Source organism: Bufo bufo, chromosome 10 (assembly GCF_905171765.1).
Source record: "Bufo bufo chromosome 10, aBufBuf1.1, whole genome shotgun sequence".
Taxonomy (NCBI): Eukaryota; Metazoa; Chordata; class Amphibia; order Anura; family Bufonidae; genus Bufo; species Bufo bufo.
This window is the reverse complement of record NC_053398.1, coordinates 10,703,463-10,728,931: the sequence shown is the minus strand read 5'-3', so window position 1 is coordinate 10,728,931 and position 25,469 is coordinate 10,703,463. Positions and strand designations below refer to the sequence as shown.

General features: G+C 43.2%; 1 protein-coding gene across 1 annotated transcript in view; it reads right to left on the bottom strand.

The window, feature by feature from the left end:
* Positions 1-12,324: 12,324 nt before the first annotated feature.
* LOC120981141 (tumor necrosis factor receptor superfamily member 11A-like) overlaps positions 12,325-25,469 on the bottom strand; it is a 43,760-nt gene continuing 30,615 nt past the window's right edge. Inside the window, exons 8-13 of the mRNA XM_040410654.1 lie at positions 25,034-25,108; positions 21,568-21,602; positions 21,170-21,289; positions 16,167-16,307; positions 15,868-15,907; positions 12,325-14,833 (exon numbers count right to left, since the gene is read on the bottom strand). Coding sequence (XP_040266588.1) covers positions 14,547-14,833; positions 15,868-15,907; positions 16,167-16,307; positions 21,170-21,289; positions 21,568-21,602; positions 25,034-25,108 — 698 coding nt within the window. The 3' untranslated portion in view covers positions 12,325-14,546. The remainder of the gene's footprint in view (positions 14,834-15,867; positions 15,908-16,166; positions 16,308-21,169; positions 21,290-21,567; positions 21,603-25,033; positions 25,109-25,469) is intronic.

Sequence of the window (25,469 nt, the reverse complement as noted above, 5' to 3'; positions counted from 1 at the left end):
AACAACTGTCGTGTGCATGAGGCCTTACTCTGTTTTTTTTTTTATGTTAGATAGACAGACAGATATGAGATAGATAGACAAATAGACCAATATTAGGTAGATTGATATTAGATAAATCGATATTAGATAGATAATATATTGGTAATGGATAGCTATTCTATCTATCTATCATCTTTTGTTGTCAGTATTTTTTCAGGAATCCACCACTAGATGTCCTCATTAGACATCTCTCTTCCTGAGATTTTTAGGCAAGATGGTAACATTAGGAGGTCATTTATTAAAAGGGAAGTTGATTTATTGTTTTTTTTTTTTTTAATTCTTTATTTCTATTTTGCAAAAGTAACAAAATTATTGCATGTTGAACCACATACATTAGAAAATAATAGTCGGATCCATGCCGACTGACATCATGAAGCATAATCCAACAATGCACATACAATTACAACATGTAAGTCTGTGATTGATATTCAGCCTATGGCGACAATAAAGCACCTTGATTCGTCTAACGAAAACCATACACAAATCAAAGGGCCAATGAAGACGTGGCAGCAGCATGAAAATAAAAGCAAATCCGACAAACAATAACATGAATAGGGGGGGGGGAACACAAGACAAGGATACGAAAGGAGGAGTTAAGGGGCAAAGGATTCAAGGTAGTAGGGGAGGGGGGGGGGGGTAAATGAAGTGTACAAGAGTGTCCAGGCGAGACTCTCAAGCCAGCAAATTCCGATACTCTGGGGAGTCCTGAAAGGTGAACCAGGGATTTAATGTTTTTGTCTGATCTGAGGCCTGAATGGGGGTCTTAACATTGGGGGTCTCATCTGAGTGTCTGAAAAGGGGTCTTATTAACCTGCCAGTCTGAATGGGTGTCTTAACAATGGTGGTCTGATCTGAGTGTCTAAATGGAGGTCTTATTAACATTGGGAGTCTGATCTAAGATTTGATTGGGGGTCTTATTAACATGGGGGTCTGATCTGAGGTCTAATTGGGAGTCTTATTAACATTGAGGGTCACATCTGAGGTCTAATTAACATTGGGGGTTCATTGGTGCTCTGAGCTTAGGTCTCTTGAAAAATATTTTTTTATTCTTATTTTCCTCCTCTAAAACCTAGGTGTGTCTTATAGGGCGAAAGATATGGTATGTGTGCTGCATGGAAATATTGGTGGTGCATAGTAGTATTTATTTGCCCCGGCATAGCCACTGATTGGCTGGTGAAACCGGTGGAGAAAAAGTGTGAGAAGTCCTGCTGTGGTCCACCTTTTCCATTTATTACTCACTTTGCATTCCTTTGAACCCGCTCCAGCTCTGCAATGTCCTTCTTTTGCACTGGTGCTCAGTACTGTCCACAATATTCTCTATGCAGTCTGACCAGTGATGAAGTGAAGTAGTAGGATTATGTTCTCGTCACGTGCATCTCTGCTTCATGATCTTATTATCATGGTTAGTGTGTATTATATGGGTACAGCTTAGATGCATTATTAATGTGTTTTATCGTTTTATTCTTTTGACTTCAACAGAGAGGACGTACACAAACTGTAGCCATGTTTTTGCAGGAGGAGTGGATTGAAAGTAAACTGGGCCCCAAGGGCATCGAAGGTGTTGGCACTTTACCACTATAGTTAGGAAGCATGTATTATGGGTCAAAATTTTAGCACCTCAGGTGCACTTAACAGTGTGTTCCGTCTAATGGGCAGTGCCATGGTTTTCTGATGCACTACTGCCACTGCTAATTTATAGGCACAGCATTAGCAATATAATACATTTTTGTACTTTATTTGATTTGCAGAGTGATGTTGCATTGTATGTTTTGTTCTATGTTGTGTTTTCAGCCATAGCAACGTGCTCCTGCGCATTCCGATGTGCTGACTAACCCCCCTTTTTTTTCTTTGCAGTTTGTACTGGAGGTGTGGCTGACTCCATTTGGTCGTGCACTCCTGATCATCCTGTTTGTCTCAGGCTGATTTTAATTAGCATGAGTACAGGGAGTGCAGAATTATTAGGCAAGTTGTGTTTTTGAGGATTAATTTTATTATTGAACAACAACCATGTTCTCAATGAACCCAAAAAACTCATTAATATCAAAGCTGAATATTTTTGGAAGTAGTTTTTAGTTTGTTTTTAGTTTTAGCTATTTTAGGGGGATATCTGTGTGTGCAGGTGACTATTATTGTGCATAATTATTAGGCAACTTAACAAAAAACAAATATATACCCATTTAAATTATTTATTTTTACCAGTAAAACCAATATAACATCTCAACATTCACAAATATACATTTCTGACATTCAAAAACAAAACAAAAACAAATCAGTGACCAATCTAGCCACCTTTCTTTGCAAGGACACTCAAAAGCCTGCCATCCATGGATTCTGTCAGTGTTTTGATCTGTTCACCATCAACATTGCGTGCAGCAGCAACCACAGCCTCCCAGACACTGTTCAGAGAGGTGTACTGTTTTCCCTCCTTGTAAATCTCACATTTGATGATGGACCACAGGTTCTCAATGGGGTTCAGATCAGGTGAACAAGGAGGCCATGTCATTAGATTTTCTTCTTTTATACCCTTTCTTGCCAGCCACGCTGTGGAGTACTTGGACGCGTGTGATGGAGCATTGTCCTGCATGAAAATCATGTTTTTCTTGAAGAATGCAGACTTCTTCCTGTACCACTGCTTGAAGAAGGTGTCTTCCAGAAACTGGCAGTAGGACTGGGATTTGAGCTTGACTCCATCCTCAACCCGAAAAGGCCCCACAAGCTCATCTTTGATGATACCAGCCCAAACCAGTACTCCACCTCCACCTTGCTGGCGTCTGAGTCGGACTGGAGCTCTCTGCCCTTTACCAATCCAGCCACGGGCCCATCCATCTGGCCCATCAAGACTCACTCTCATTTCATCAGTCCATAAAACCTTAGAAAAATCAGTCTTGAGATATTTCTTGGCCCAGTCTTGACGTTTCAGCTTGTGTGTCTTGTTCAGTGGTGGTCGTCTTTCAGCCTTTCTTACCTTGGCCATGTCTCTGAGTATTGCACACCTTGTGCTTTTGGGCACTCCAGTGATGTTGCAGCTCTGAAATATGGTCAAACTGGTGGCAAGTGGCATCTTGGCAGCTGCACGCTTGACTTTTCTCAGTTCATGGGCAGTTATTTTGCGCCTTGGTTTTTCCACACGCTTCTTGCGACCCTGTTGACTATTTTGAATGAAACGCTTGATTGTTCGATGATCACGCTTCAGAAGCTTTGCAATTTTAAGAGTGCTGCATCCCTCTGCAAGATATCTCACTATTTTTGACTTTTCTGAGCCTGTCAAGTCCTTCTTTTGACCCATTTTGCCAAAGGAAAGGAAGTTGCCTAATAATTATGCACACCTAATATAGGGTGTTGATGTCATTAGACCACACCCCTTCTCATTACAGAGATGCACATCACCTAATATGCTTAATTGGTAGTAGGCTTTCGAGCCTATACAGCTTGGAGTAAGACAACATGCATAAAGAGGATGATGTGGTCAAAATACTCATTTGCCTAATAATTCTGCACGCAGTGTATAATGCTTAGTTTGCTCTGCATGCATGTTGGTACTTGTAGTCCTTGGATTCAGTGGAGGCCATTTGGCACCAAAAATGATAAAACCAAAGGGGATCCAGCATGCATGCGTAACCTACACCTCCTGAACTTCATGGTCGCTGTCATGGCACAAAACAGGTGAACTTAGTGTTAGGTTCCCGTCTTACAGAGATCGCCTTGACGTGTGGCAGACGGGCTCAAATAATTTTGTACAAAATGTATTTGCCAAGCATCTCTAATTTATAAGCGTAGCATTAGCAATATAATACATTTTGGTACTTTTATTTGATTTGCAGAGTGCTGTTGCATTGTATGTTTTGTTCTATTGTGTGTTTTCAGCTATAGCAACGTGCACCTGCGCATTGGGATGTGCTGACTAACCATCATTTTTGTCTTTACTGCTTGTAGCAGGGCCATTTGTTAGGTTTGGTACTTAAAATGACAACTATGCTACTTGTCCATAGGGAAACTCTACACGCAGCCTAGCCTGAATCGCATGGAAACAACCAAATCAGTGCTGGGTGACCAATAAAAGATATTATATAATACAATAACACAGAGGGAGGGGCGACTACATCAAATGCATCCTTGTGAGGCAAGACATTCAAATAACTTAAAATAGAAGAGGGATGCAGAAACCAGAGTCACAATTCTGACTTCTCAGAATCTTCTGTGATTACTGGTAATTATAGGATAGATTGGGTGTATAGTGCTATATAGTACTAAACAGTACTAAAATGGTCCTGCCATACAGAACTCACATAGAGAACCTACAAAATAGTGCTATACAGACCTATCTACTTAATAATGCTATACAGTACCTGCATAATACAACCTGCAATATAGTGCTATAGAGACCTAACATAATAGTGCCATATATTATCTACTTACTGTAATAGTGCCATAGAAAATCTACATAATGCTTCCACAGGGAATCTGCATAAAGGCAAGTTCACACCGTGGATTTTTCACCCATATTTTAATGCATCTTTGGGCTAATGTAATTGAACGTGTGCTGGCCGGGCCCGTGCTGCGGACTGCAAATTCCGCTCTGCAATGAACAGGCACCGATCGTAGTTCCGCCATGTGCAGAAGACGCAGGAACCATTCACTTGAATAGGGTCCGTATCCGCGCCCACCGCACCGCCAAAAAGTAGTGTTGGAAGTAACAGTGCTCCATACGGTGCCTTGAAAAAGTTTTCATATCCCTTGAACTTTTCCACACAAACTTAAAGGGGTTTTCCAGGAATTAAGAAAATGAAAATACGTAAATATTACTTTATTATACATATATTCCTAAATACCTTTCATTAGTTATAATGGCTAGTTTTGTCTAGGGAGCAATGATTAGGAGAAACAAAATGGCTGCCATCCTATTAGTACACACAAAACCTGTCCTAATCGCACATCAGGACAATTTACTTCACAACACTGAGAGAAAGAGTTGCCTCATCCTCCTCTCTGCTCTACTTGTCAGGGATTATGATCCTGAATACAGTTTAATATGATATTTAGCTGAATCTTTGGGAATGGAGTTCATGAGGAGACATGAAGTACAGAGGATGGACAGGACAGACTGTGGTAATGGAGACTGCATACAAGTTCTGCTGCTTATTAGCCATATCTGCTCATTAACTCCATTCCTACAGAGATTCAGCTAAAGATCTTATCACCTGTATTTAGGATCATAATCTCTGACAAGCAGAGAGGAGGATGAGGCAGCTCCTTACCTCAGTGTTGTGAAGTAACTTGTCCTCCTGTGTGATTAGGACAGGTTTTGTGTGCACTAGGACAGCGGCCATTTTGTTTCTCCTAATGATTGCTCCCTAGACAAAATGAGCCATTATAACTAATGTAAGGTATTTAGGAATATACAGTTGCAAGAAAAAGTATGTGAACCCTTTGGAATGATATGGATTTCTGCACAAATTGGTCATAAAATGTGATCTGATCTTCATCTAAGTCACAACCATAGACAATCACAGTCGGCTTAAACGAATAACACACACAGAATTACGTGCAGCAATGTTTTTTTTTTGACAGCAGTGGCTTCCTCTGTGGTATCTTCCCATGAAATCTATTGTTTAGTGTTTTACGTATCGTAGATTCGCTAACAGGGATGTTACCATATGCCAGAGACTTTTGTAAGTCTTTAGCTGACACTCTAGGATTCTTCTTCACCTCATTGAGTAGTCTGCGCTGTGCTCTTGCAGTCATCTTTACAGGACGGCCACTCCTAGGGAGAGTAGCAGCAGTGCTGAACTTTCTCCATTTATAGACAATTTGTCTTACCGTGGACTGATGGACAGCAAGGCTTTTGGAGATACTTTTATAACCCTTTTCAGCTTTATGCAAGTCAACAATTCTTAATCGTAGGTCTTCTGAGAGCTCTATTGTGCGAGGCATCATTCACATCAGGCAATGCTTCTTGTGAAAAGCAAACCCAGAAATGGTGTGTGTTTTTTTTTTTTTTATAGGGCAGGGCAGCTGTAACCAACACCTCCAATCTCATCTCACTGATTGGACTCCAGTTGGCTGACACATAGAAACATAGAATGTGTCGGCAGATAAGAACCATTTGGCCCATCTAGTCTGCCCAATATACTGAGTACTATGGATAGCCCCTGGCCCTATCTTATATGAAGGATGGCCTTATGCCTATCCCATGCATGCTTAAACTCCTTCACTGTATTTGCAGCTACCACTTCTGCAGGAAGGCTATTCCATGCATCCACTACATGACTTGTCCACTACATGACTTGTGGCAAACTGCAAACAGGACTTCTTATGGCTTGCTTTCAAAAATGGCTTTCTTCTTGCCACTCTTCCATATAGACTAGATTTAGGTAGTACAGTGATGCCCAACCTGCGGCTCTCCAGCTGTTGTAAAACTACAACTCCCGCCTTGCCCTGCTCTAGGATGTCCAGGCATGCAGGAAGTTGTAGTTTTGCAACAGCTGGAGGGCCGCAGGTTGGTCATCCCTGATGTAATACATGGCTAATAGTTGTCCTGTGGACAGATTCTCCCACCTGAGCTGTGGATCTCTGCTGCTCCTCCAGAATGACCATGGCCCTCTTGGCTGCTCCTCTAGCTAGAGCCCTTCTTGCCTGGGCTCTCAATTTAGGTGGACGGCCATGTCTTGGTAGTATTGCAGTTGTGCCATACTCCTTTCATTTTCGGATGACTGATTAAACAGTGCTCCGTGAGATGAGATGTCCAGAGTTTGAGATTTTTTTTATAACCTAACCCTGCTTTACACTTCTCCACAACTTTATCCTTGACCTGTCTGATGTGTTCCTTGGTTTTCATGATGCTGTTTGATACTGAGAATACATTACACACAGGTGTTTACTAATTAGGGGACTTCTGAAGGCGATTGGTCACAGTGGATTTTATTTAGGGGTATCAGAGTACATGGGGCTGAACACAAATGCACTCTACACTTTTCAGATTTTCATTTTTAAAACATTTTGAAAACCATGTATGATGTTCTTTTCCACTCACACATACTTGCTACTTTGTGGTGGTCTACCACATAAAATCCCAATAAAATACATAAAAGTTTGTGGGTGTAACGTGAATAAATGTGTAAAACTTAAAAGGGTGTGAATAGTTTTTCAATGCGCTGTAGGTCTGGTCACAATGCAGTTTCCCAGAATTACAGAAAATTGAGCTCCTGGCAATTTAATCACTAATACAACGGTCAGTAGAGACCACAGCACCTTGAAGAGGATCCTTTTGTCTCCCCATACCGATATATATGTCTATTAGACCGTGCCAAAAAGGTGCCATTATTCACAAGACAGCTGTTGTCCCAAAAGCTATTACTCCCGACCCCGCTCCCCAATTCATTTATAGTCCTGCTGGGCTTGGCTGAGCATACAAGTGTTCACAATAGGGAGAGGTGAATAAGGTCCCATTAACACGACTATATTTTTGCTCCGCATCTGATCTGCATTTTTGGCGTATATCGCATGCGGACCCATTCATTTCAGTGGAGCTGCAAAAGATGCGTACAGCACACCGTCTTCTCTCCGCATCCGTATGTCTGTTCCGCAGCCCCAGGAAAAAGAACATGTCCTATTCTTCTCCGTTTTGTGGACATGCAAAGCCAATGTTACAATGGGTTCACATTTTGCCTACCACAAGATACAAATTGTTGTGTGAATGCACCCTTAACCGCTGACAGGCACCTCATACACATTAGGTAGTCATCCGGTCTTTCTGAAATCTGCAGGGTTGCTATTCGTCAAATGTGTATGGCATCCTAAAAGAATAGCCCAGGGATCAGCAACCTTCGGCACTCCAGGTGTTTCTGAAACGTCAACTCCCAGAATGCTCCATTCACTTTTATAGGAGTTAGAAGAACAGCCAAGCGTGTTTGCATGCTGGGAGTTGTAGTTTCACAGAAGCTGGAGTAACGAAACCAGCTGATCCAAGCATAGCCTAATTGATTGCTTGCCTGAAAATAAGTATTCCAAAGCATTAGTGCTGTGTGATCGGCTCTGCTATACCGCGTTGTAGTTGTAAGTAATGATAAATGTGGCACGCCCTCTGTGCGGCTGGTGCTTTTGCGTGATAACGTGTGAAAGTGTTTGTGGGAAGCGCCGCGATATCACTGCTGTCCTGGTTGTGCAATTTCAACCATAGCACATGACCGCTCATAGAACGTCTCCATTCAGCCCAGGCCTCCGGTTACTCAGGATGTTTATACTGTACAGTCCTAAAATAACCTGTATAGCTGCAGGAAAAGGGGGGTGAAGGGTTAACTGGAGCTTGCTCTATGTGATATAGAGTTCAGAGCTTGTGAGTCACCAGAGAGTCATCACGGCCCAGTATCAGCAGAGGAGGCCGCAGCCAATCACAGCCGCACATCATTGCGCAATGGAACTTGTGATGTTTATACGTCATGTGCAGCAAATGTCTATTAATGCTTCTTACAGTTTTCTAGAGTCCCCTTAATCTGGCATCTGATAGTCCAGCACTAGCCGATCATGAGGCATTTTACAAGTTTGAAGGCATAAAACTGAGGTCACAATAAAACACACAAGAACCTAAAGAAATGAGCAAGAAAGTAAGAGCCAGTTTGTAGCCGAGCCAATTTATCTAAGCCTGACTGTCTGCTGAGCTGCTGTATCTAAGCCCATCGTGTGAGACTGTCTACTGAACTGATGTAACCAAGCCTATCATATGAAACGTGTTTGAGCTGCTGTATCTAAGCCTTTCATAGGTGATATGGGTTGCTGCAACATATGCTTTTAAAAAAAGCAGCGAATGCAGATCCAAAATACAGCTGTGTGCATGAGGCCTAAAGGTTAGAGGGGTTTTCTAAGACTTAAATGTTGATGACTTGTCCTCAGGATAGGTCATCCTTATCTGATTAGTGTGGGTTCAAAAAAGTATGCAGCATGTCAATTTACGCTGAGGATTTCCATGCAGATTTCAGACTTCGCAATGCATAGGATGAAATTTGCTCAAAATCCGTGAAAAAATGCACAATAAATCTGCAGCAAAAAACATTCCATGGGTAAGTACCTCTGAGTGAGGAGGACTAGGTCAGAGTTAGGCTACTTTCACATTAGTGGCAGCCTTCTCCGGCGGATGAACAGCCTGTTGGATCCATGCTGCCGCTAGTGCACGCGTGCCGCCGGAAGTCACTATAATGGGGGCGGGCCGGAGGTCCGGCCGCAGCACGGCAAACATGCCGAGAGGAGGCCGGAAGAACTACGACATGAGAATGGGACTGGAGCGGACTTACGGCGGCACGCGTGCACTAGCGGCAGCACGATCCAGCAGGCTGTTCACCTGCCGGAGAAGGCTGCCACTAGTGTGAAAGTAGCCTAAGGGGCTGCTTTACCCCACTGTTAATATATACGTTAATAAAGGATGCAAAAATGTAATACACTAGACTTGTCCATCCTCCATCCTGCAGAGTCCAGTAAAAAAAATGTATAAGTTAACGGATATTTTATTTATTTAATTACTATGGAGACAGAGGACCCTGTATGGCATCCATTGGAGGCGTCTGTATACATCATGTGTATATGTTAAGTGTGGGATAAAAACGTGATGTGAACACAGCCTTACAGATTCTAATGCAGTCAAGGCCATGTTACCCGAGGGACTGGTGAGGGAGGGTCCAAGGCAGTGGGTCGAGCCCATTTATATTCTTTTACTCCAGTTTTCTACAAGCTGCTGTAGATTTCAGTTTAGACAAGTGGCGTGCCAGAGGATGCCCCTAATTTATGACGAGCCGTGCACCTCGTCATCCTCCAGCAGTGCAGGGCATATCAAGACCAGTGTACCACACTGTACCACCAGTGTACCACAGTGTACCACACCCCCGTCTGAATACATCTCCCCCTAAGTTTTCAAAAGTTCATATATAAGAAAATTTTAAAAAACACAGATTCGGCTTCAGTTTTATGTACATTTTTATTTTATTATTCAAAATAGAAAAAAACATCAGTAAATCATAACCCCAGCCCCCCCCCCCCCACCTCCATATACCGTACATTTTTCACACTGACATTTGATATATTCTGTCATACATGACGACAGACAGAATATTTGTCAAAAGCACTCTCTGTCATGGAGGCAACAATAGGCCAAGTACAAAAACATTCAAAAGCTGAAATGAATACAAAATGCAAAAAAGTTTGCCCATTCCTACACATTATGTGTTGAGACCACGCGGGCTGCCATGCAAGGTGTCACTGATCCAAGCAGAAGACGGCAACCAATCAGAGACCGCATTTTATTATTACAGTGCAGCTTGGAAAATGAAACTGAATTCTGATTGGTTGATGTAAACGACCCATCTGCTTCCTTCTGAGACCCTCTGGGTGGCCGTTCACACTCTTCCTTCATAGAGCCAGCATAACACAATACATACATACACAGATCCGTCCAGGATGAAGATATGTACGATTCAATAAAAGAAAATAAAATAAAATATATTTTATACTATTTACCCAATACAAAAAAGTGCTTAAAGAGAAACTCCAGTTAAAGTCCTTCAGGCTCCCTGAGGTTTATTAACTTCTAGACCCTGCCGGTTGTCACCTTCACTGCAAGTGCCACCGACATATCTCTCAACCGTTCTTATTTTGCAGGATAGCCCAGCAATACTGACTAAAAAGTAAAATGTGACCCAAAGTGCGCCATATTGTCCATTTGTGGGTGTTACTGGGCAAATGAGAGCACTTCTTAACAGTGTCCAATGAACTGTGGTCCAAAGGGTTGGGAGTTAGGGTCACCGGCAGAGATTCATGCAGTGGCTGAGACAGAGCAAGAGGGAAAGCATTCGGCAGGCAGTTTCACATCCCTGTCACATCTAGCGTGCAAATATTGGTGTAAAACGGTAATAACAAATATGTATAAATACTGTAGATATAAATATGTAAATTACATGGTTTTAAATAATATTTACAGCAGCAGCAAAACCACAGTTCATATCAGGGCATTCTGGGCTGATTGATGCACTTTTAAAGTCTTCCCATTACATACACACAGCGGAGGTAGCCAGTTTACGAGTTCTAATGACTAATTCACTATACTGCATGCTGCCATTTTGAGTAAAGTAATGTATGACAGTCTTTTGGCTTCTTCTCTAGTGCACTTCCGGTTAGTGCACACAGTGAAAAAAAGAACTCTAGAAAGTGGCCCTGTTTTGTAGCTGGGGCCAAATTGATGGAAGGCAGGGCCAGCACAAGTTGGCGGGCCAGCAATACCATATTGTGGCAGATTATACCACCCCAACAGAGCCAGTACCACAGTCCATCACAAAATACTGCCAGCTGCACACAATACATCCACCGGCCGGCTCAGGCGGTCCCCTGGGCATCGGCCCACCGGGAAGTTTCCCTGTAAGGTCTATGGCCAATCCACCCCTGTCATTAACCTTCCTAACTAAAAGCTTCTATTTGTCACGAATTATTTACTCATATCCACCTAATAATTCGGATTAAGCTTTTTTCTTTAAATACACAGCAGTGTAAGCATACGTTACATGTCACCATAATAATATATGACTGGCAATGTAGACGTAGCGCTTGTCCTGTTTGGCTTCTTCTCTAGTGCATTCCCAGTAAGTGCACACAGGGAAATAAAACAGGATAGCCAAAGTATTTATAGTCTTCCTGTTACACATAGAGGAAAAAGGCGTATTATGATAAAGAGTCTACTATTAATTAGGCAGCCATTTTGTAGACTAAGGAAGACATTTTGAGAGCTTCTTATGACCACTCTTATTGAGTAACTATTTTATTTATTAATAAATTATTTATAGTACCTTCGTAATAATTCTTATATCTTATACCCATTTTAAGTACATTAATGTTGGACAGGCACTGCTTGACTTCTTCTATAGTGCACTTAGTGCCTACTGCCCATCTGTCCACAAGTTTAGGCAGCCATTTTGTGAACTAAGCAAGGCATTGTGAGGGCCATCAACAAATCTTCACTTGTGAAGTGTTTCTGTAACCAATAAATATTTGAAGACTGCTAATAACTCCAACTGGCCAGTCCTTTTTTGCGCCGAGGGATGATTCTTCTTGCATTCACATTATAATCCTCCGTGAGGTTCCAGGCACCCTTACCGGAGGAGATCCGCATCCGTGGCTGCATACCGACCGCATCTGGGGAGCGATAAGTTATTCCCGACACGTCTACAATAGTGTTGTGCCTATGTTTCTGCACAACACCCTAAGGTGAGCCTCCAATTGGAGTATCGTCTCGAATCCCTTATCTACGTTTTCTACCCTATGGTGCGCCTCTCTTTTGTTTATTCATATAGTAAACAAAGCCTGTGTACACGATTCACTTAGGAATTAGTCATGGCGGACATATTCATTTCGACTGGTATTTTTAAATAGTGTCCATTCTCTTTGGTTTCTGCGTTCTGTTGCACACAGTAACACTGCTGCAGAAGCTTCTTCTCTAGTACACTCCCAGTCCGTACAGACAGCAGAAGAGAGACGAGACTTACACATTTTCAGCTATATTATCAAGGGGTTTTCCCCCTTTTGAAAACAAAACTTTTTTCTCTATATTTTACAACACCATTTGTTAGGTTGCAATATTATTATTATTAGCTTTTTTTGTTAAGAATCTGCTGTAGTCCAGGTATCTCTGAGCTTAGGCTTCACTGTAATGCAGTGGTCACTCAGCTATATAATGGTTTAGGTATCGGGGTTTTACCTTTTTTTTTTTTTTGTCCGTCGCTAAATGTAAATTTCCTTTAAGCTATTAGCATAGAAATGACCGGACTTCCGGACTATAAAACTCTGATCATTGTGATCATAGAAATAATTAGCGTCCTATTGTAGAATCGCTGATCGTAAACGCTCATTGTTCAATCTTTCGCACTCATGGTAATAACTGCATTGTCGCAGAATTGCTGCTTGTAAGCTTTCTGTCTCACCAGCGCCCAATTCCCCAGTGGATGTAAGTTTTTGTTTGGCTACCTCCATTTTCTGTGTGGATCAAAGGAGCACCTTAAAGGCACAGCACATAATGTACAGAAGTAGTATACAACAATACATTCAGCAGTTGATCATTAATAAATAGCAATAAGGATAAACGGAGTATTAATACATTTTCATTCCTTTCTCCATTTTCAAACATTTTAGGAAAAAACATAGCCTTCAATTTAAAGGGGAAATCCAAGCTATGGTCACTATCTGGTATCAGTGGGTGCATGCAGGCCTTCCACAGCCATTGTGTAGAAAGTTTCCATTGACAGGGCTTTGGTAACGATACAGAACACCAATTCGACCAGGGGCAAAGCTCCCATCACACCTGGTCCATGGTGTCTGAAGAGAACCAAAGACCCTTTGCCCCATCAAAACACACACGTATTGTGAACGGCACATACTCTATGTGGAGCCCGCCTACAAATTATGCATGGGGCCCAAATTACACCTACGATTTCTCTACCTGATTAGTGGAGGTTTCCCCTGTATTGTTTCAGTGCAGACTATGAAAGTAGTTCCTAACATAATTTTTTTTTTTACAGACACACGAAATCATACAATAAATAGAATAGCAACTGCCTCGACGGTACCACTTTTGTCATCAAGTTTGAGTCACACTGAGACCCTTTGTGGCCATCATCACAGTAAAATAGCAACATTTTACCCGGCACCGACCATGAAATGCACTAAAAGTGGTATTGTATCAAGCAATGCTGGATCTCGGCCATGGAGTTCCACGTTTAGCATTAAAATAAAAAAAACTTCCCTTTAAGCCCTAAATTCATAGAAACTGCTATATAAGTACTGCACAAAAAAATAAAATACTTCATCGAACCATGTCGCAAGCACAAGCTGTTACACATAGAACATCAGTAGAAGACATAACCTCTTGCATTTCCCTTATTATTACGTATATTTACCACCACTGCCATCCATGTGAGAACTTAATGATCGTCACATTCTGGCAGAAGGAGATGAGCAAAAGGGTGACGTAAGCAGGGGTGGGGCTTGGCAAGATTAAGGGGTGGGGCTTCTTAGAGCCCGGGAAATGTAGGGTCCTTCCAGCCTTGAAAGAGATATCATCCTAGAACTTACACATTATAACATCAGTCTAGCTATATGCAGTTTATAGAGTCCTCCGTGTGAGGATGCAGTCCACTTAAGACATATATATCATACGAACCATAGTGCTCACCTACCACCTTGCAGAAGGACATTGAGCTTTGGTCCAGGAGCAATAATGGGCTTCTTCCTGGAGCTCCTTTTAAGAGGCTACACCAAAGCTTATTAAAACTTTGGGTCTGAGTGGCAAGAAGAAAACAGAGGAGCTTAGAACGAAAGGCCCAGGAGAAGGTGGCGGGTGGAGTGAAGCAGAGAAGCCATATTTATGTACCGTTTTTTTTTTTTTGCTTCTCAAGTGACCAACAGTGTCAAGTCATTCCAAGTAACATTGGGGGTTTCAGGTCCAATTTTGTGAAGCCAGAAAAATAAACTTCTTAGTTGTACTAATTAATTGGTATTTTTAGACTTTTTAAGCTATTCTCAATATTTTGGCAGCACCCCCCTAGGTCCATTTCAGTCATCTCTTTAAGCAAGGCTTTCATAGAGGCCTGTTCACCCTTTTCATCCCTCAAATGACTGAGTAACTGATAGTTTTGTTCTGTACAGTCGTTGGGATTATTCTTTATTATTTGATCTATGATAGCTTTATGGTGGCACAGCCTTCGGGCTAGCTGCACAATGTACTGCGGTTGGACGTTGTGAATGACTGTGTAGTGAAACTGCGACCACTCTGGAAAGACAAAAAGAGAAACTGGATTAGAAAACCTTATGGGGAACATGCAGCTTGAGCGACTACAATAATCTTTTGCTTTGCCGTTGTTGTATATGTAGATATGGCCCAAAGCGCAACGTATCAAAATGTTAGCTCTGCGTGTAAGCAGTTCATGCAGGGTCTGGTCAGGTTTTTGATGTGGTTTTTGGGAAGTAGTAGTTTTTTTTTAATTATATTTTCTCTCTTTTTATAATCCATACCTGATTTTAGTTTCAAAGACCATATAATAAAAAAGGAATAGTATAGAATTGAATGGAGCGGCACTGTCCATGCAGAACACTGGGCCTTAATTGTCACAGCAGGACAACCCCTATAATTAAGATTAAAACCCTAGCTTTGGAATATCCCAATGAGTTGGTAATGCACTTCTGGAAACGCAGTAGAGCCCCAGATATCATGAGTATCAGATTTTGTGCTTCACTTTACATCCTGTGTCGCTATGAACAATGAATTTTGTTTACATGGAAATAATTTTTGCACCGTTTCTCAATATATATTTTTAGAAAGAGAGAATGAGCTCTAATGCCTATAAGTCAATGTTCAACATTTTAAACAGGACTTTATACATACATGACTTGGATAATAAATAAGCCAGCATCTCATCTGCAGACCTCTGTTTCGGGGTAATTGCCCCTCATAAGTACAGAGAGTACTGGCTTAATTGGGTGAGACCTTGGTCAGGATTCGGGGAATACAGTATCTTCTTATGGAGAGCTCATAAACGGTTTGAGGAGTCTTAGAGGCCAGACAATGCTCCTCTGGATTTCTGGGAAGAGGGAATGCAAATGAGCTCTCTATAAGAAGATATTGTATTCCCCGAATCCTGACCTAGGTCTCTCACCCAGTTACTGTAAGCCACTTATCAGCCCACCAGAGTATGAGTAAGCAATAACAGCAAGCAGACACACCATGATCAGTACATTAGCAGAGTGGACCTCCCCTTAACACTAGCACAGACACTAATGCAGGCATGTTGTCCATCTAATACTTACGTTGATCACATGGCTGCGGCTTTTTACATTCTTCACACTCCTGCAAAGAAGAAAGAAAAATTATGCCAATGCTGATTGTATTAATAATGAACTGTAGAGGTGTTTCTACACCTAAATTTAGGAAAATGGTCTGCAACCTGTGGTTCTCCAGCTGCATTGAAACTACAACTCCCAGCATGGATGGAATTTGTAGTTTTGCAACAGCCAAAAAAAAACAAAACACCACAGGCTGAAGACCACTGCCTCAGAGAGCGTTGTTCTAATCAATATGATGTATAAACAGGTAATATATGACTTACTGCCCCCAGCTTTGAGCTTCCTTCGCACTCCACATCGCCCCCTAGAGACTCTGCAACGCTGCTCTCCCCAGGTTCTGTCTCAGCTCCATGTACATAGGGGGCCGCCCTCACATTCATCACGATTTCAACTTTCCTATGTTCCTGGAAGGGACAATTGGATCATCATTTATATTCAGCAGTGGCAAAGCTGGATGGGCTTGAATGCAAAATCTACATCAGGGCCCCACAAATTATCACACTTGCTATTTTAAGTATAGTTGCCATCCGGGACCCCACCGGCCTCCGGGCCCAAGTTTACATGCAAAATGTGCACCAATGCTTTTCAGCGACTACATTTATTTTCCTGCTTGACCTGTACATGTACCACAAGGGCGGGAGGCAGTTCAGTTCCCGTGCCCACATCAGCAGCAGCCGTAATATACCATATACAGGGTGGCCAACGAAAAAGTAGCCTGCCTCCAGTGATAGTATGACAAGATGAACGAGCAAGTGGATTGTTATTTTTTATTACCCACAAGCAGGGCCGGACTGGCCTGCCGGGATACCGGGAAATTTCCCGGTGGGCCGGCAAGCCTGAGTGCCGCAAGGCCGCGGCCCTGGTGACAAGTGGGGGCGGCCGCGGCAGGGCAGAGCAGGAGATGAGCGCTTCCATTGCGGAAGCGCTCATCTCCATAGTCATCTGTATTGCCGTCCTCAGGACGGCAATACAGATGCCTGTGCTGCGGCAGAGGAGGGAGAGGTGTGTCCCCTCCTGTTCCTCTGATAGGCTGCCGGCCTAGTGCTGGCAGCCTATCAGAGGCCGGTGCAGGCGGCGCGATGACGTCATCGCGTCGCCTGACTGCCGTATAGCGAGGGACACAGACGGAAGAGGCGGCCTGCATCGCATCACATTGCTGGAGGTAAGTATAAGTTTTTATTTTTTATTTTTTTTATTTATATAGGTACAATACTGGGCTGGGCTGGCACATAAGGGGGGACTACTGGGCTGGCACATGATAAGGGGGGACTACTGGGCTGGGCTGGCACATGATAAGGGGGGCTACTGGGCTGGCACATGATAAGGGGGGACTACTGGGCTGGGCTGGCACATAAGGGGCGCTACTGGGCTGGCACATGATAAGGGGGGACTACTGGGCTGGGCTGGCACATAAGGGGGCTACTGGGCTGGCACATGATAAGGGGGGACTACTGGGCTGGCACATGATAAGGGGGGCTACTGGCACATGATAAGGGGGGCTACTGGCACATGATAAGGGGGGCTACTGGCCCATAAGGGGGCTACTGGCACATAAGGGGGGCTATTGGCACATAAGGGGGGCTATTGGCACATAAGGGGGGCTACTGGCCCATAAGGGGGCTATTGGCAATAAGGGGGGCTACTGGCACATGATATGGGGGGCTACTGGCACATGATATGGGGGCACTCTGGCTACTGGCACATGATATGGGGGCACTCTGGCTACTGGCACATGATATGGGGGGGCTCTGGCTACTGGCACATGATATGGGGGCACTCTGGCTACTGGCACATGATATGGGGGCACTCTGGCTACTGGCACATGATATGGGGGCACTCTGGCTGCTGGCACATGATATGGGGGGGGGCTCTGGCTACTGGCACATGATATGGGGGCATCTATGGGGGCACATCTTACTGCAGATTATTGGGGGGCACTATAGGGGCATCTACTGAGGCTAAAAAGAAGATATTTTATATGGGGGGCTCTGTATAGGGGCATTTTATACTGGGACACATTATGGTGGGTACTATGGGGAAGGGGGGAGCACTATGGGGGTCATCTACGGGGGCACTGAGAAGGGGTATTTTATGTTGGCACATTATGGGAACATTAGCTCAAATGGGGGCATTACAAAGGGGTATGTTTTGCATATTATAAGGAGAATTATTACTACTGGGGGGGGCATTATGGTGGGCTTTATTACTCCCCCATGGTATGACCCCCTAGTAGCAGCACCAGCCTCTCCCTGCTCTGCTATTCCTCTGCCCCTTCTCCAAATCCTTATTATGAAATCTTTCTCATTAGGATAAAGCACAACATCAGCTCTGCCGAGCCCCCGGCCAAGTGTTGAAGTGGTGTCCGAGATCCCCAAGGGCCAAGTCAAGTAACTGTAAGTTTTTATGGGGGTTCTACAAAAGAGCTATCGTGGGGCAAAGTTCATATTCGTGTTTACACACGTGTTTTAAAATGAATGCTTTCTCCTATTATAAACAAGTAAATAATGACGCAGCGCTGTGGGGCAACTTTTTCCAGGGCTGGTTTTTATCCCCAGTCCGGCCCTGCCCACAAGTCACAAAAGATGCTGAAAGTGGTCCCCCTTTAGGTCTCTGCGTCATTGGGCAGGTCAGATTCTGTCGGCTGATACTGCTTGTGACGCAGCGGACGGTGTTTGTGATGTTTTACTTGCGTTCATCCAGGGGATGCGGATTGTTAGTGAACACTTTCTGTTTTAAATTTCCCCACAGATAAAAATCACATGTGGAGAAGTCTGGGGAAGGTGGCGGCCATAACCCCTCACTCACAGTTCGCTCCTCCGTAAACAGTTCATGAACCCGTGAGATATTGGAGACAGGCTATTTTTTCGTGGGCCACCCTGTATAAGCATCTAAGGGGTTAGATGACCAGAATTGGCGTTATCTCTACTCTCCAAAAAATTTAAGTCTGTAAAATGTCACCTCATATGGCTATGTAGGTGGAAAAATACGTGTATGGCTCTTAGTGCCCTATTACAAGGGCAGATTATTGTTAGGCCTCATGCACACGGCCGTTGTTTTGGTCCGCATCCGAGCCACAGTTTTGGCATTCACTTCAATGGGGCCGCAAAAGTATAGGTAAAGGGACGAGCGATGCATTAGCAATGTAATAGCAGTGGTCTCCTCCTCCAGCGGGCAGGCGACTGATGGGGGGGGGGGGGGGGAACACTTCCCTCCCAACAACCGTCTGCTCTATCTGCCCTTGTAATAGGGCCCTTAGAAAGCATACAAAAACTAAAAGCGTCCTGGAGGCTCAAAATTGGTGAGGTCTTTAGGATTTAGTAGTAATTTATTAGATATCAGCTCCAAGGAAAGTCTTCCTCATTGGAGGCCTTGCTTTACACATCCATGTAATGCTTCATTTCCCCTCTAGAGGCTCTGTAGAAAAACGGAACCTTTTAAGTTCCACCACTGATTACATCTGTGCAGGGGGTCAGTGTGATCAGCTACTTAATCTGGAGAAGGGGCACCCCCTCCATCATACATCGCACATTGTGCAGCAGCCCCTGATTTACAGTAAGTGTCTGTACAGTCGTGGCCAAAAGTTTTGAGAATGACACAAATATAAGTTTTCACAAAGTTTGCTGCTAAACTGCTTTTAGATCTTTGTTTCAGTTGTTTCTGTGATGTAGTGAAATATAATTACACGCACTTCATACGTTTCAAAGGCTTTTATCGACAATTACATGACATTTATGCAAAGAGTCAGTATTTGCAGTGTTGGCCCTTCTTTTTCAGGGCCTCTGCAATCCGACTGGGCATGCTCTCAATCAACTTCTGGGCCAATTCCTGACTGATAGCAACCCATTCTTTCATAATCGCTTCTTGGAGTTTGTCAGAATTAGTGGGTTTTTGTTTGTCCACCCGCCTCTTGAGGATTGACCACAAGTTCTCAATGGGATTAAGATCTGGGGAGTTTCCAGGCCATGGACCCAAAATGTCAACGTTTTTGTCCCCGAGCCACTTAGTTATCACTTTTGCCTTATGGCACGGTGCTCCATCGTGCTGGAAAATGCATTGTTCTTCACCAAACTGTTGTTGGATTGTTGGAAGAAGTTGCTGTTGGAGGGTATTTTGGTGCCATTCTTTATTCATGGCTGTGTTTTTGGGCAAAATTGTGAGTGAGCCCACTCCCTTGGATGAGAAGCAACCCCACACATGAATGGTCTCAGGATGCTTTACTGTTGGCATGACACAGGACTGATGGTAGCGCTCACCTTTTCTTCTCCGGACAAGCCTTTTTCCAGATGCCCCAAACAATCGGAAAGAGGCTTCATCGGAGAATATGACTTTGCCCCAGTCCTCAGCAGTCCATTCACCATACTTTCTGCAGAAGATCAATCTGTCCCTCATGGTTTTTTTGGAGAGAAGTGGCTTCTTTGCTGCCCTTCTTGACACCAGGCCATCTTCCAAAAGTCTTGGCCTCCCTGTGCGTGCAGATGCGCTCACACCTGCCTGCTGCCATTCCTGAGCAAGCTCTGCACTGGTGGCACTCCGATCCCGCAGCTGAATCCTCTTTAGGAGACGATCCTGGCGCTTGCTGGACTTTCTTGGACGCCCTGAAGCCTTCTTAACAAGAATTGAACCTCTTTCCTTGAAGTTCTTGATGATCCTATAAATTGTTGATTGAGGTGCAATCTTAGTAGCCACAATATCCTTGCCTGTGAAGCCATTTTTATGCAACGCAATGATGGCTGCACGCGTTTCTTTGCAGGTCACCATGGTTAACAATGGAAGAACAATGATTTCAAGCATCACCCTCCTTTTAACATGTCAAGTCTGCCATTTTAACCCAATCAGCCTGACATAATGATCTCCAGCCTTGTGCTCATCAACATTCTCACCTGAGTTAACAAGACGATTACTGAAATAATCTCAGCAGGTCCTTTAATGACAGCAATGAAATGCAGTGGAAAGGTTTTTTTTGGGATTAAGTTAATTTTCATGGCAAAGAAGGACTATGCAATTCATCTGATCACTCTTCATAACATTCTGGAGTATATGCAAATTGCTATTATAAAAACTTAAGCAGCAACTTTTCCAATTTCCAATATTTATGTAATTCTCAAAACTTTTGGCCACGACTGTACACTGTGAGCAGGTACTTTCCCTGTTTCCGAGAAGCATGTGTTATTACTATTAGGAAGCTTTATCTTTTAGATGGATAGGATGTGGCTTCTGGCACAAGTGACATGGAACAATGAGAACAATATCTAAACAGGAAACATACGGCAGTCATGAGGCTCTGGCATTCTGGGAGTTCCTCTTCTCTGCAGTTCTTGCCTTCAGTGTGGATGGAGTCTAACGAAGTGTTTGTACTGTTATTCTTAGTGCCGCCGATGAGAGAGTTCTGTATTAAAAGAAATGGAGGATGCAAGTTCACAGGGAAAGCCAAGCGTGCAACACCTTATACTAGCATCTCTAATCACACCTAGAACATAGCAATCAGCACTCTGCACAGTTTCACTTTATCCCATTGCACCATGTGTATGTGAATAGAGAGAATCCATGTACCGCACACTCTGCCTTTTATATTTTCTATATTATAATGTGGCAGGTAACTTTAGGAGAGGCTTCATCTGCAGGGGATGAAGCACTGTGTTATAGATGAGAATATCCGCTGCTCACCTCAATATTGTCTTTAGGTTTTCTTTTCACTTTTTCTAAAAGAAAGCAAATAGAGACTGGGATTAAGACTTCACCCAAGATGAAAGAAACAGCCTCCATGTACAGTTCAGTCTGTGGTAAAATCTATCAGCTAGTTATCAGATTTATATCTATCTGTAAGGGTTCCTGCACACTGCCGTAACCATTTTTGCGATCCGCGAAACATGAATACCAGTTGTGCGCATTCCGCATTTTGGGGAATGGAACGTCCTGCCCATAATAGAGCTTGTCCTATCCTTGTCCATATCTGTCTGTCTGTCTATCTATCATCCATCAGACTTGACAACTCTCTGGTCTAGAAAATGCAGTGTGTCAGTGGCTGAAAAAAAATTGGAACTGTACTCAGACCTCCCACTAACCAAACAAAAAAGCTGTCTGTCTATCTATGAAGGGCCCTATTACAAGAGCAGACAGAGCAGACGGTTGTTGGGATGGAAGTGTTCCCCCCCCATCAGTCGCCTGCTCGCTGGAGGAGGAGACCACTGCTATCTATCTATCTATCTATCTATCTATCTATCTATCTATCTATCTATCCATATATTTCATATCTATCAATCTATCTGTGTATCTATCTCATATCTATTTCATAGCTCTCTCTCTCGCTTTCTTTCTCTCTCTCTCTCTCTCTCAAAATATATATATATATATATATATATATATATATATATATATATACACAGTTGCAAGAAAAAGTATGTGAACCCTTTGGAATTATATGGATTTCTGGACAAATTGGTCATAAAAGGTGATCTGATCTTTATCTAAGTCACAACAATAGACAATCACAGTCTGCTTAAACTAATAACACACAAATAATTAAATGTTACCATGTTTTTATTGAACACACCATGTAAACATTCACAGTGCAGGTGGAAAAAGTATGTGAACCCTTGGATTTAATAACTGGTTGAACCTTTTTTGGCAGCAATAACTTCAATAACTTTCCTGTAGTTGCAGATCAGACGTGCACAACGGTCAGGAGTAATTCTTGACCATTCCTCTTTACAGAACTGTTTCAGTTCAGCAATATTCTTGGGATGTCTGGTGTGAATCGCTTTCTTGAGGTCATGCCACAGCATCTCAATCGGGATGAGGTCAGGACTCTGACTGGGCCACTCCAGAAGGCGGATTTTCTTCTGTTTAAGCCATTCTGTGGTTAATTTACTTCTATGCTTTGGGTCGTTGTCCTGTTGCAACACCTATCTTCTGTTGAGCTTCAGCTGGTGGACAGATGGCCTTAAGTTCTCCTTCAAAATGTCTTGATAAACTTGGGAATTCATTTTTCCTTCGATGATAGCAATCCGTCCAGGCCCTGACGCAGCAAAGCAGCCCCAAACCATGATGCCCCCACCACCATACTTCACAGTTGGGATGAGGTTTTGATGTTGGTGTGCTGTGCCTCTTTTTCTCCACACATAGTGTTGTGTGTTTCTTCCAAACAACTTCACTTTGGTTTCATCTGTCTACAGAATATTTTGCCAGTACTGCTGTGGAACATCCAGGTGCCCTTGTGCAAACTGTAAACGTGCAGCAATGTTTTTTTTGGACAGCAGTGGCTTCCTCTGTGGTATCCTCCCATGAAATCTATTCTTGTTTAGTGTTTTATGTATCGTAGATTCGCTAACAGGGATGTTAGCATATGCCAGAGACTTTTGTAAGTCTTTAGCTGACGCTCTAGGATTCTTCTTCACCTCATTGAGCAGTCTGCGCTGTGCTCTTGCAGTCATCTTTACAGGACGGCCACTCCTAGGGAGAGTAGCAGCAGTGCTGAACTTTCTCCATTTATAGACAATTTGTCTTACCGTGGACTAATGAACAGCAAGGCTTTTGGAGATACTTTTATAACCCTTTCCAGCTTTATGTCAAAAATTCTTAATCGTAGGTCTTCTGAGAGCTCTTTGGTGCGAGGCATCATTCACATCAGGCAATGCTTCTTGTGAAATGCAAACCCAGAACTGGTGTGTGTTTTGTATAGGGCAGGGCAGCTGTGACCAACACCTCCAATCTTATCTCATTGATTGGACTCCAGTTGGCTGACACCTCACTCCATTTAGCTCTTGGAGATGTCATTAGTCTAGGGGTTCACATACTTTTTACACCTGCACTGTGAATGTTTACATGGTGTGTTCAGTAAAAACATGGTAACATTTAATTCTTTGTGTGTTATTAGTTTAAGCCGACTGTGATTGTCTATTGTTGTGACTTAGATCAGATCACATTTTATGACCAATTTGTTCAGAAATCCATATCATTCCAAAGGGTTCACATACTTTTTCTTGCAACTGTATATCAATCTATAGCTTATCTATCTATATATCTATCTATCTATTTCATATCTATCCGTGTATCTCCTATCTATCTGTCACGGTGCGGTTTGCTGTGACAGTTTGGCCGTGTAGGCTGGCTTCATGCCCTCTCACAAACTGGCTGCAGGCTGTCTCCTGTGTATGCTGGTTGCTTGGGGCTGCCGGCTGGCTGCAGTGTTTTGTGGAACTGCTGCCTGTGAATGTTTGCTCTCCCCATGTCTGCTTCTCTGTGCAGTTCTCATCACTGTTGCCGTGCTGGCTCGTGTACTGGCTGCAGGCTGTCACCTGTGTTTGCTGGTTGCTTGGGACTGCATGCTGGCTGCGGTGTAGTGTGTGAACTGTGGCCTGTGTTTGTGGATTCCCGTGCCTGCATTTCTGTGGTTCCTGTCTCTGATGCCGTGCAGGCTGGCTGCTTTGTGTACTGGCTGTGGGTGTTCCTATGTATGCTGGGCTGTCTGCAGATAGGCAAGGTCCTTGTGCTCTGCTAGGTTCCTGATATTCACTTGTGTTCCTGGATTCTGCTACCCGTCTGATACCTACCTGCTTGTCTTGACTCTCCTGTTGCTGACCCCGGATTGCCTGACCTGTTCCTGTGCCGCCTGCCCTGACCTTTTGCCTGTCTGACTACGCCTCTGCCTTATCCTTCGACCCTGCACTATTGCTCCTGGTAACGACCCCGCCTGCCTGACTACGCCTGTACTTCTGGTACCTTTCTCAGGTACCTCCTGGTCCGCCTGGACCAGCTGCCTCGTGTGACTATCCTCCTCAACAGGTAGCGAACTGGTGTTCCCCTCGGGAAAGTCTATCCCCACTATCAGGGGTACTGTGAAGAATCGAGGGGTTTATTTAGACAACACCCTTAGAGGAGGTAGGACACGTGGCACAGTGAGTTCATACCCGCTGGTTCGTGACACTATCTATCTATATCTATCTCATATCTATTTCATAGTTATCTCTCTCTACATCTCTCTCTCTCTCTCTCATATCATATCATATCTATCTATCTATCGATGTCTGTGTTTATATCAGTCCACTCTAAAGTATGAAAAAATGTTCTTAAAGAATTCTGTATATAAAGACAGACATCCACAAACAGTTTTTCTTGTGAGCTTATTACTTACTTTTGTAACGAACAATGAGGAGGATGATGATGATGGCGAGGATAGTAGCCACCACGGGTAGTGCTATAAATGCAACTGCGAAATAAGGAAAAAAATATTAAATTGTTTATTGCTTTTATATTACACATATATGTTCCAGAGAGAATATTTGTTGTCCTCATTTTCTGTCCCAAAAGAACTTACAATGCAATTTGTAACAGATCCATTTCATATAGGTGTCATGTAATAGATAATATCCAGTTAATATGTAACAGATAATATCCACAGATGGTATTGAACTCATTAGAGTAGCTGAAGTATTGGGTTAAATGTTTGCTTACTATATATGAACCTGCTTAAGTGGCAATCTCCTTAATGCACTTTAATTACACCATTCAACACCGTCTTTAGACGTTGCATTTTAAGATATATTTTTTATACATTTGATCCTCTTTAC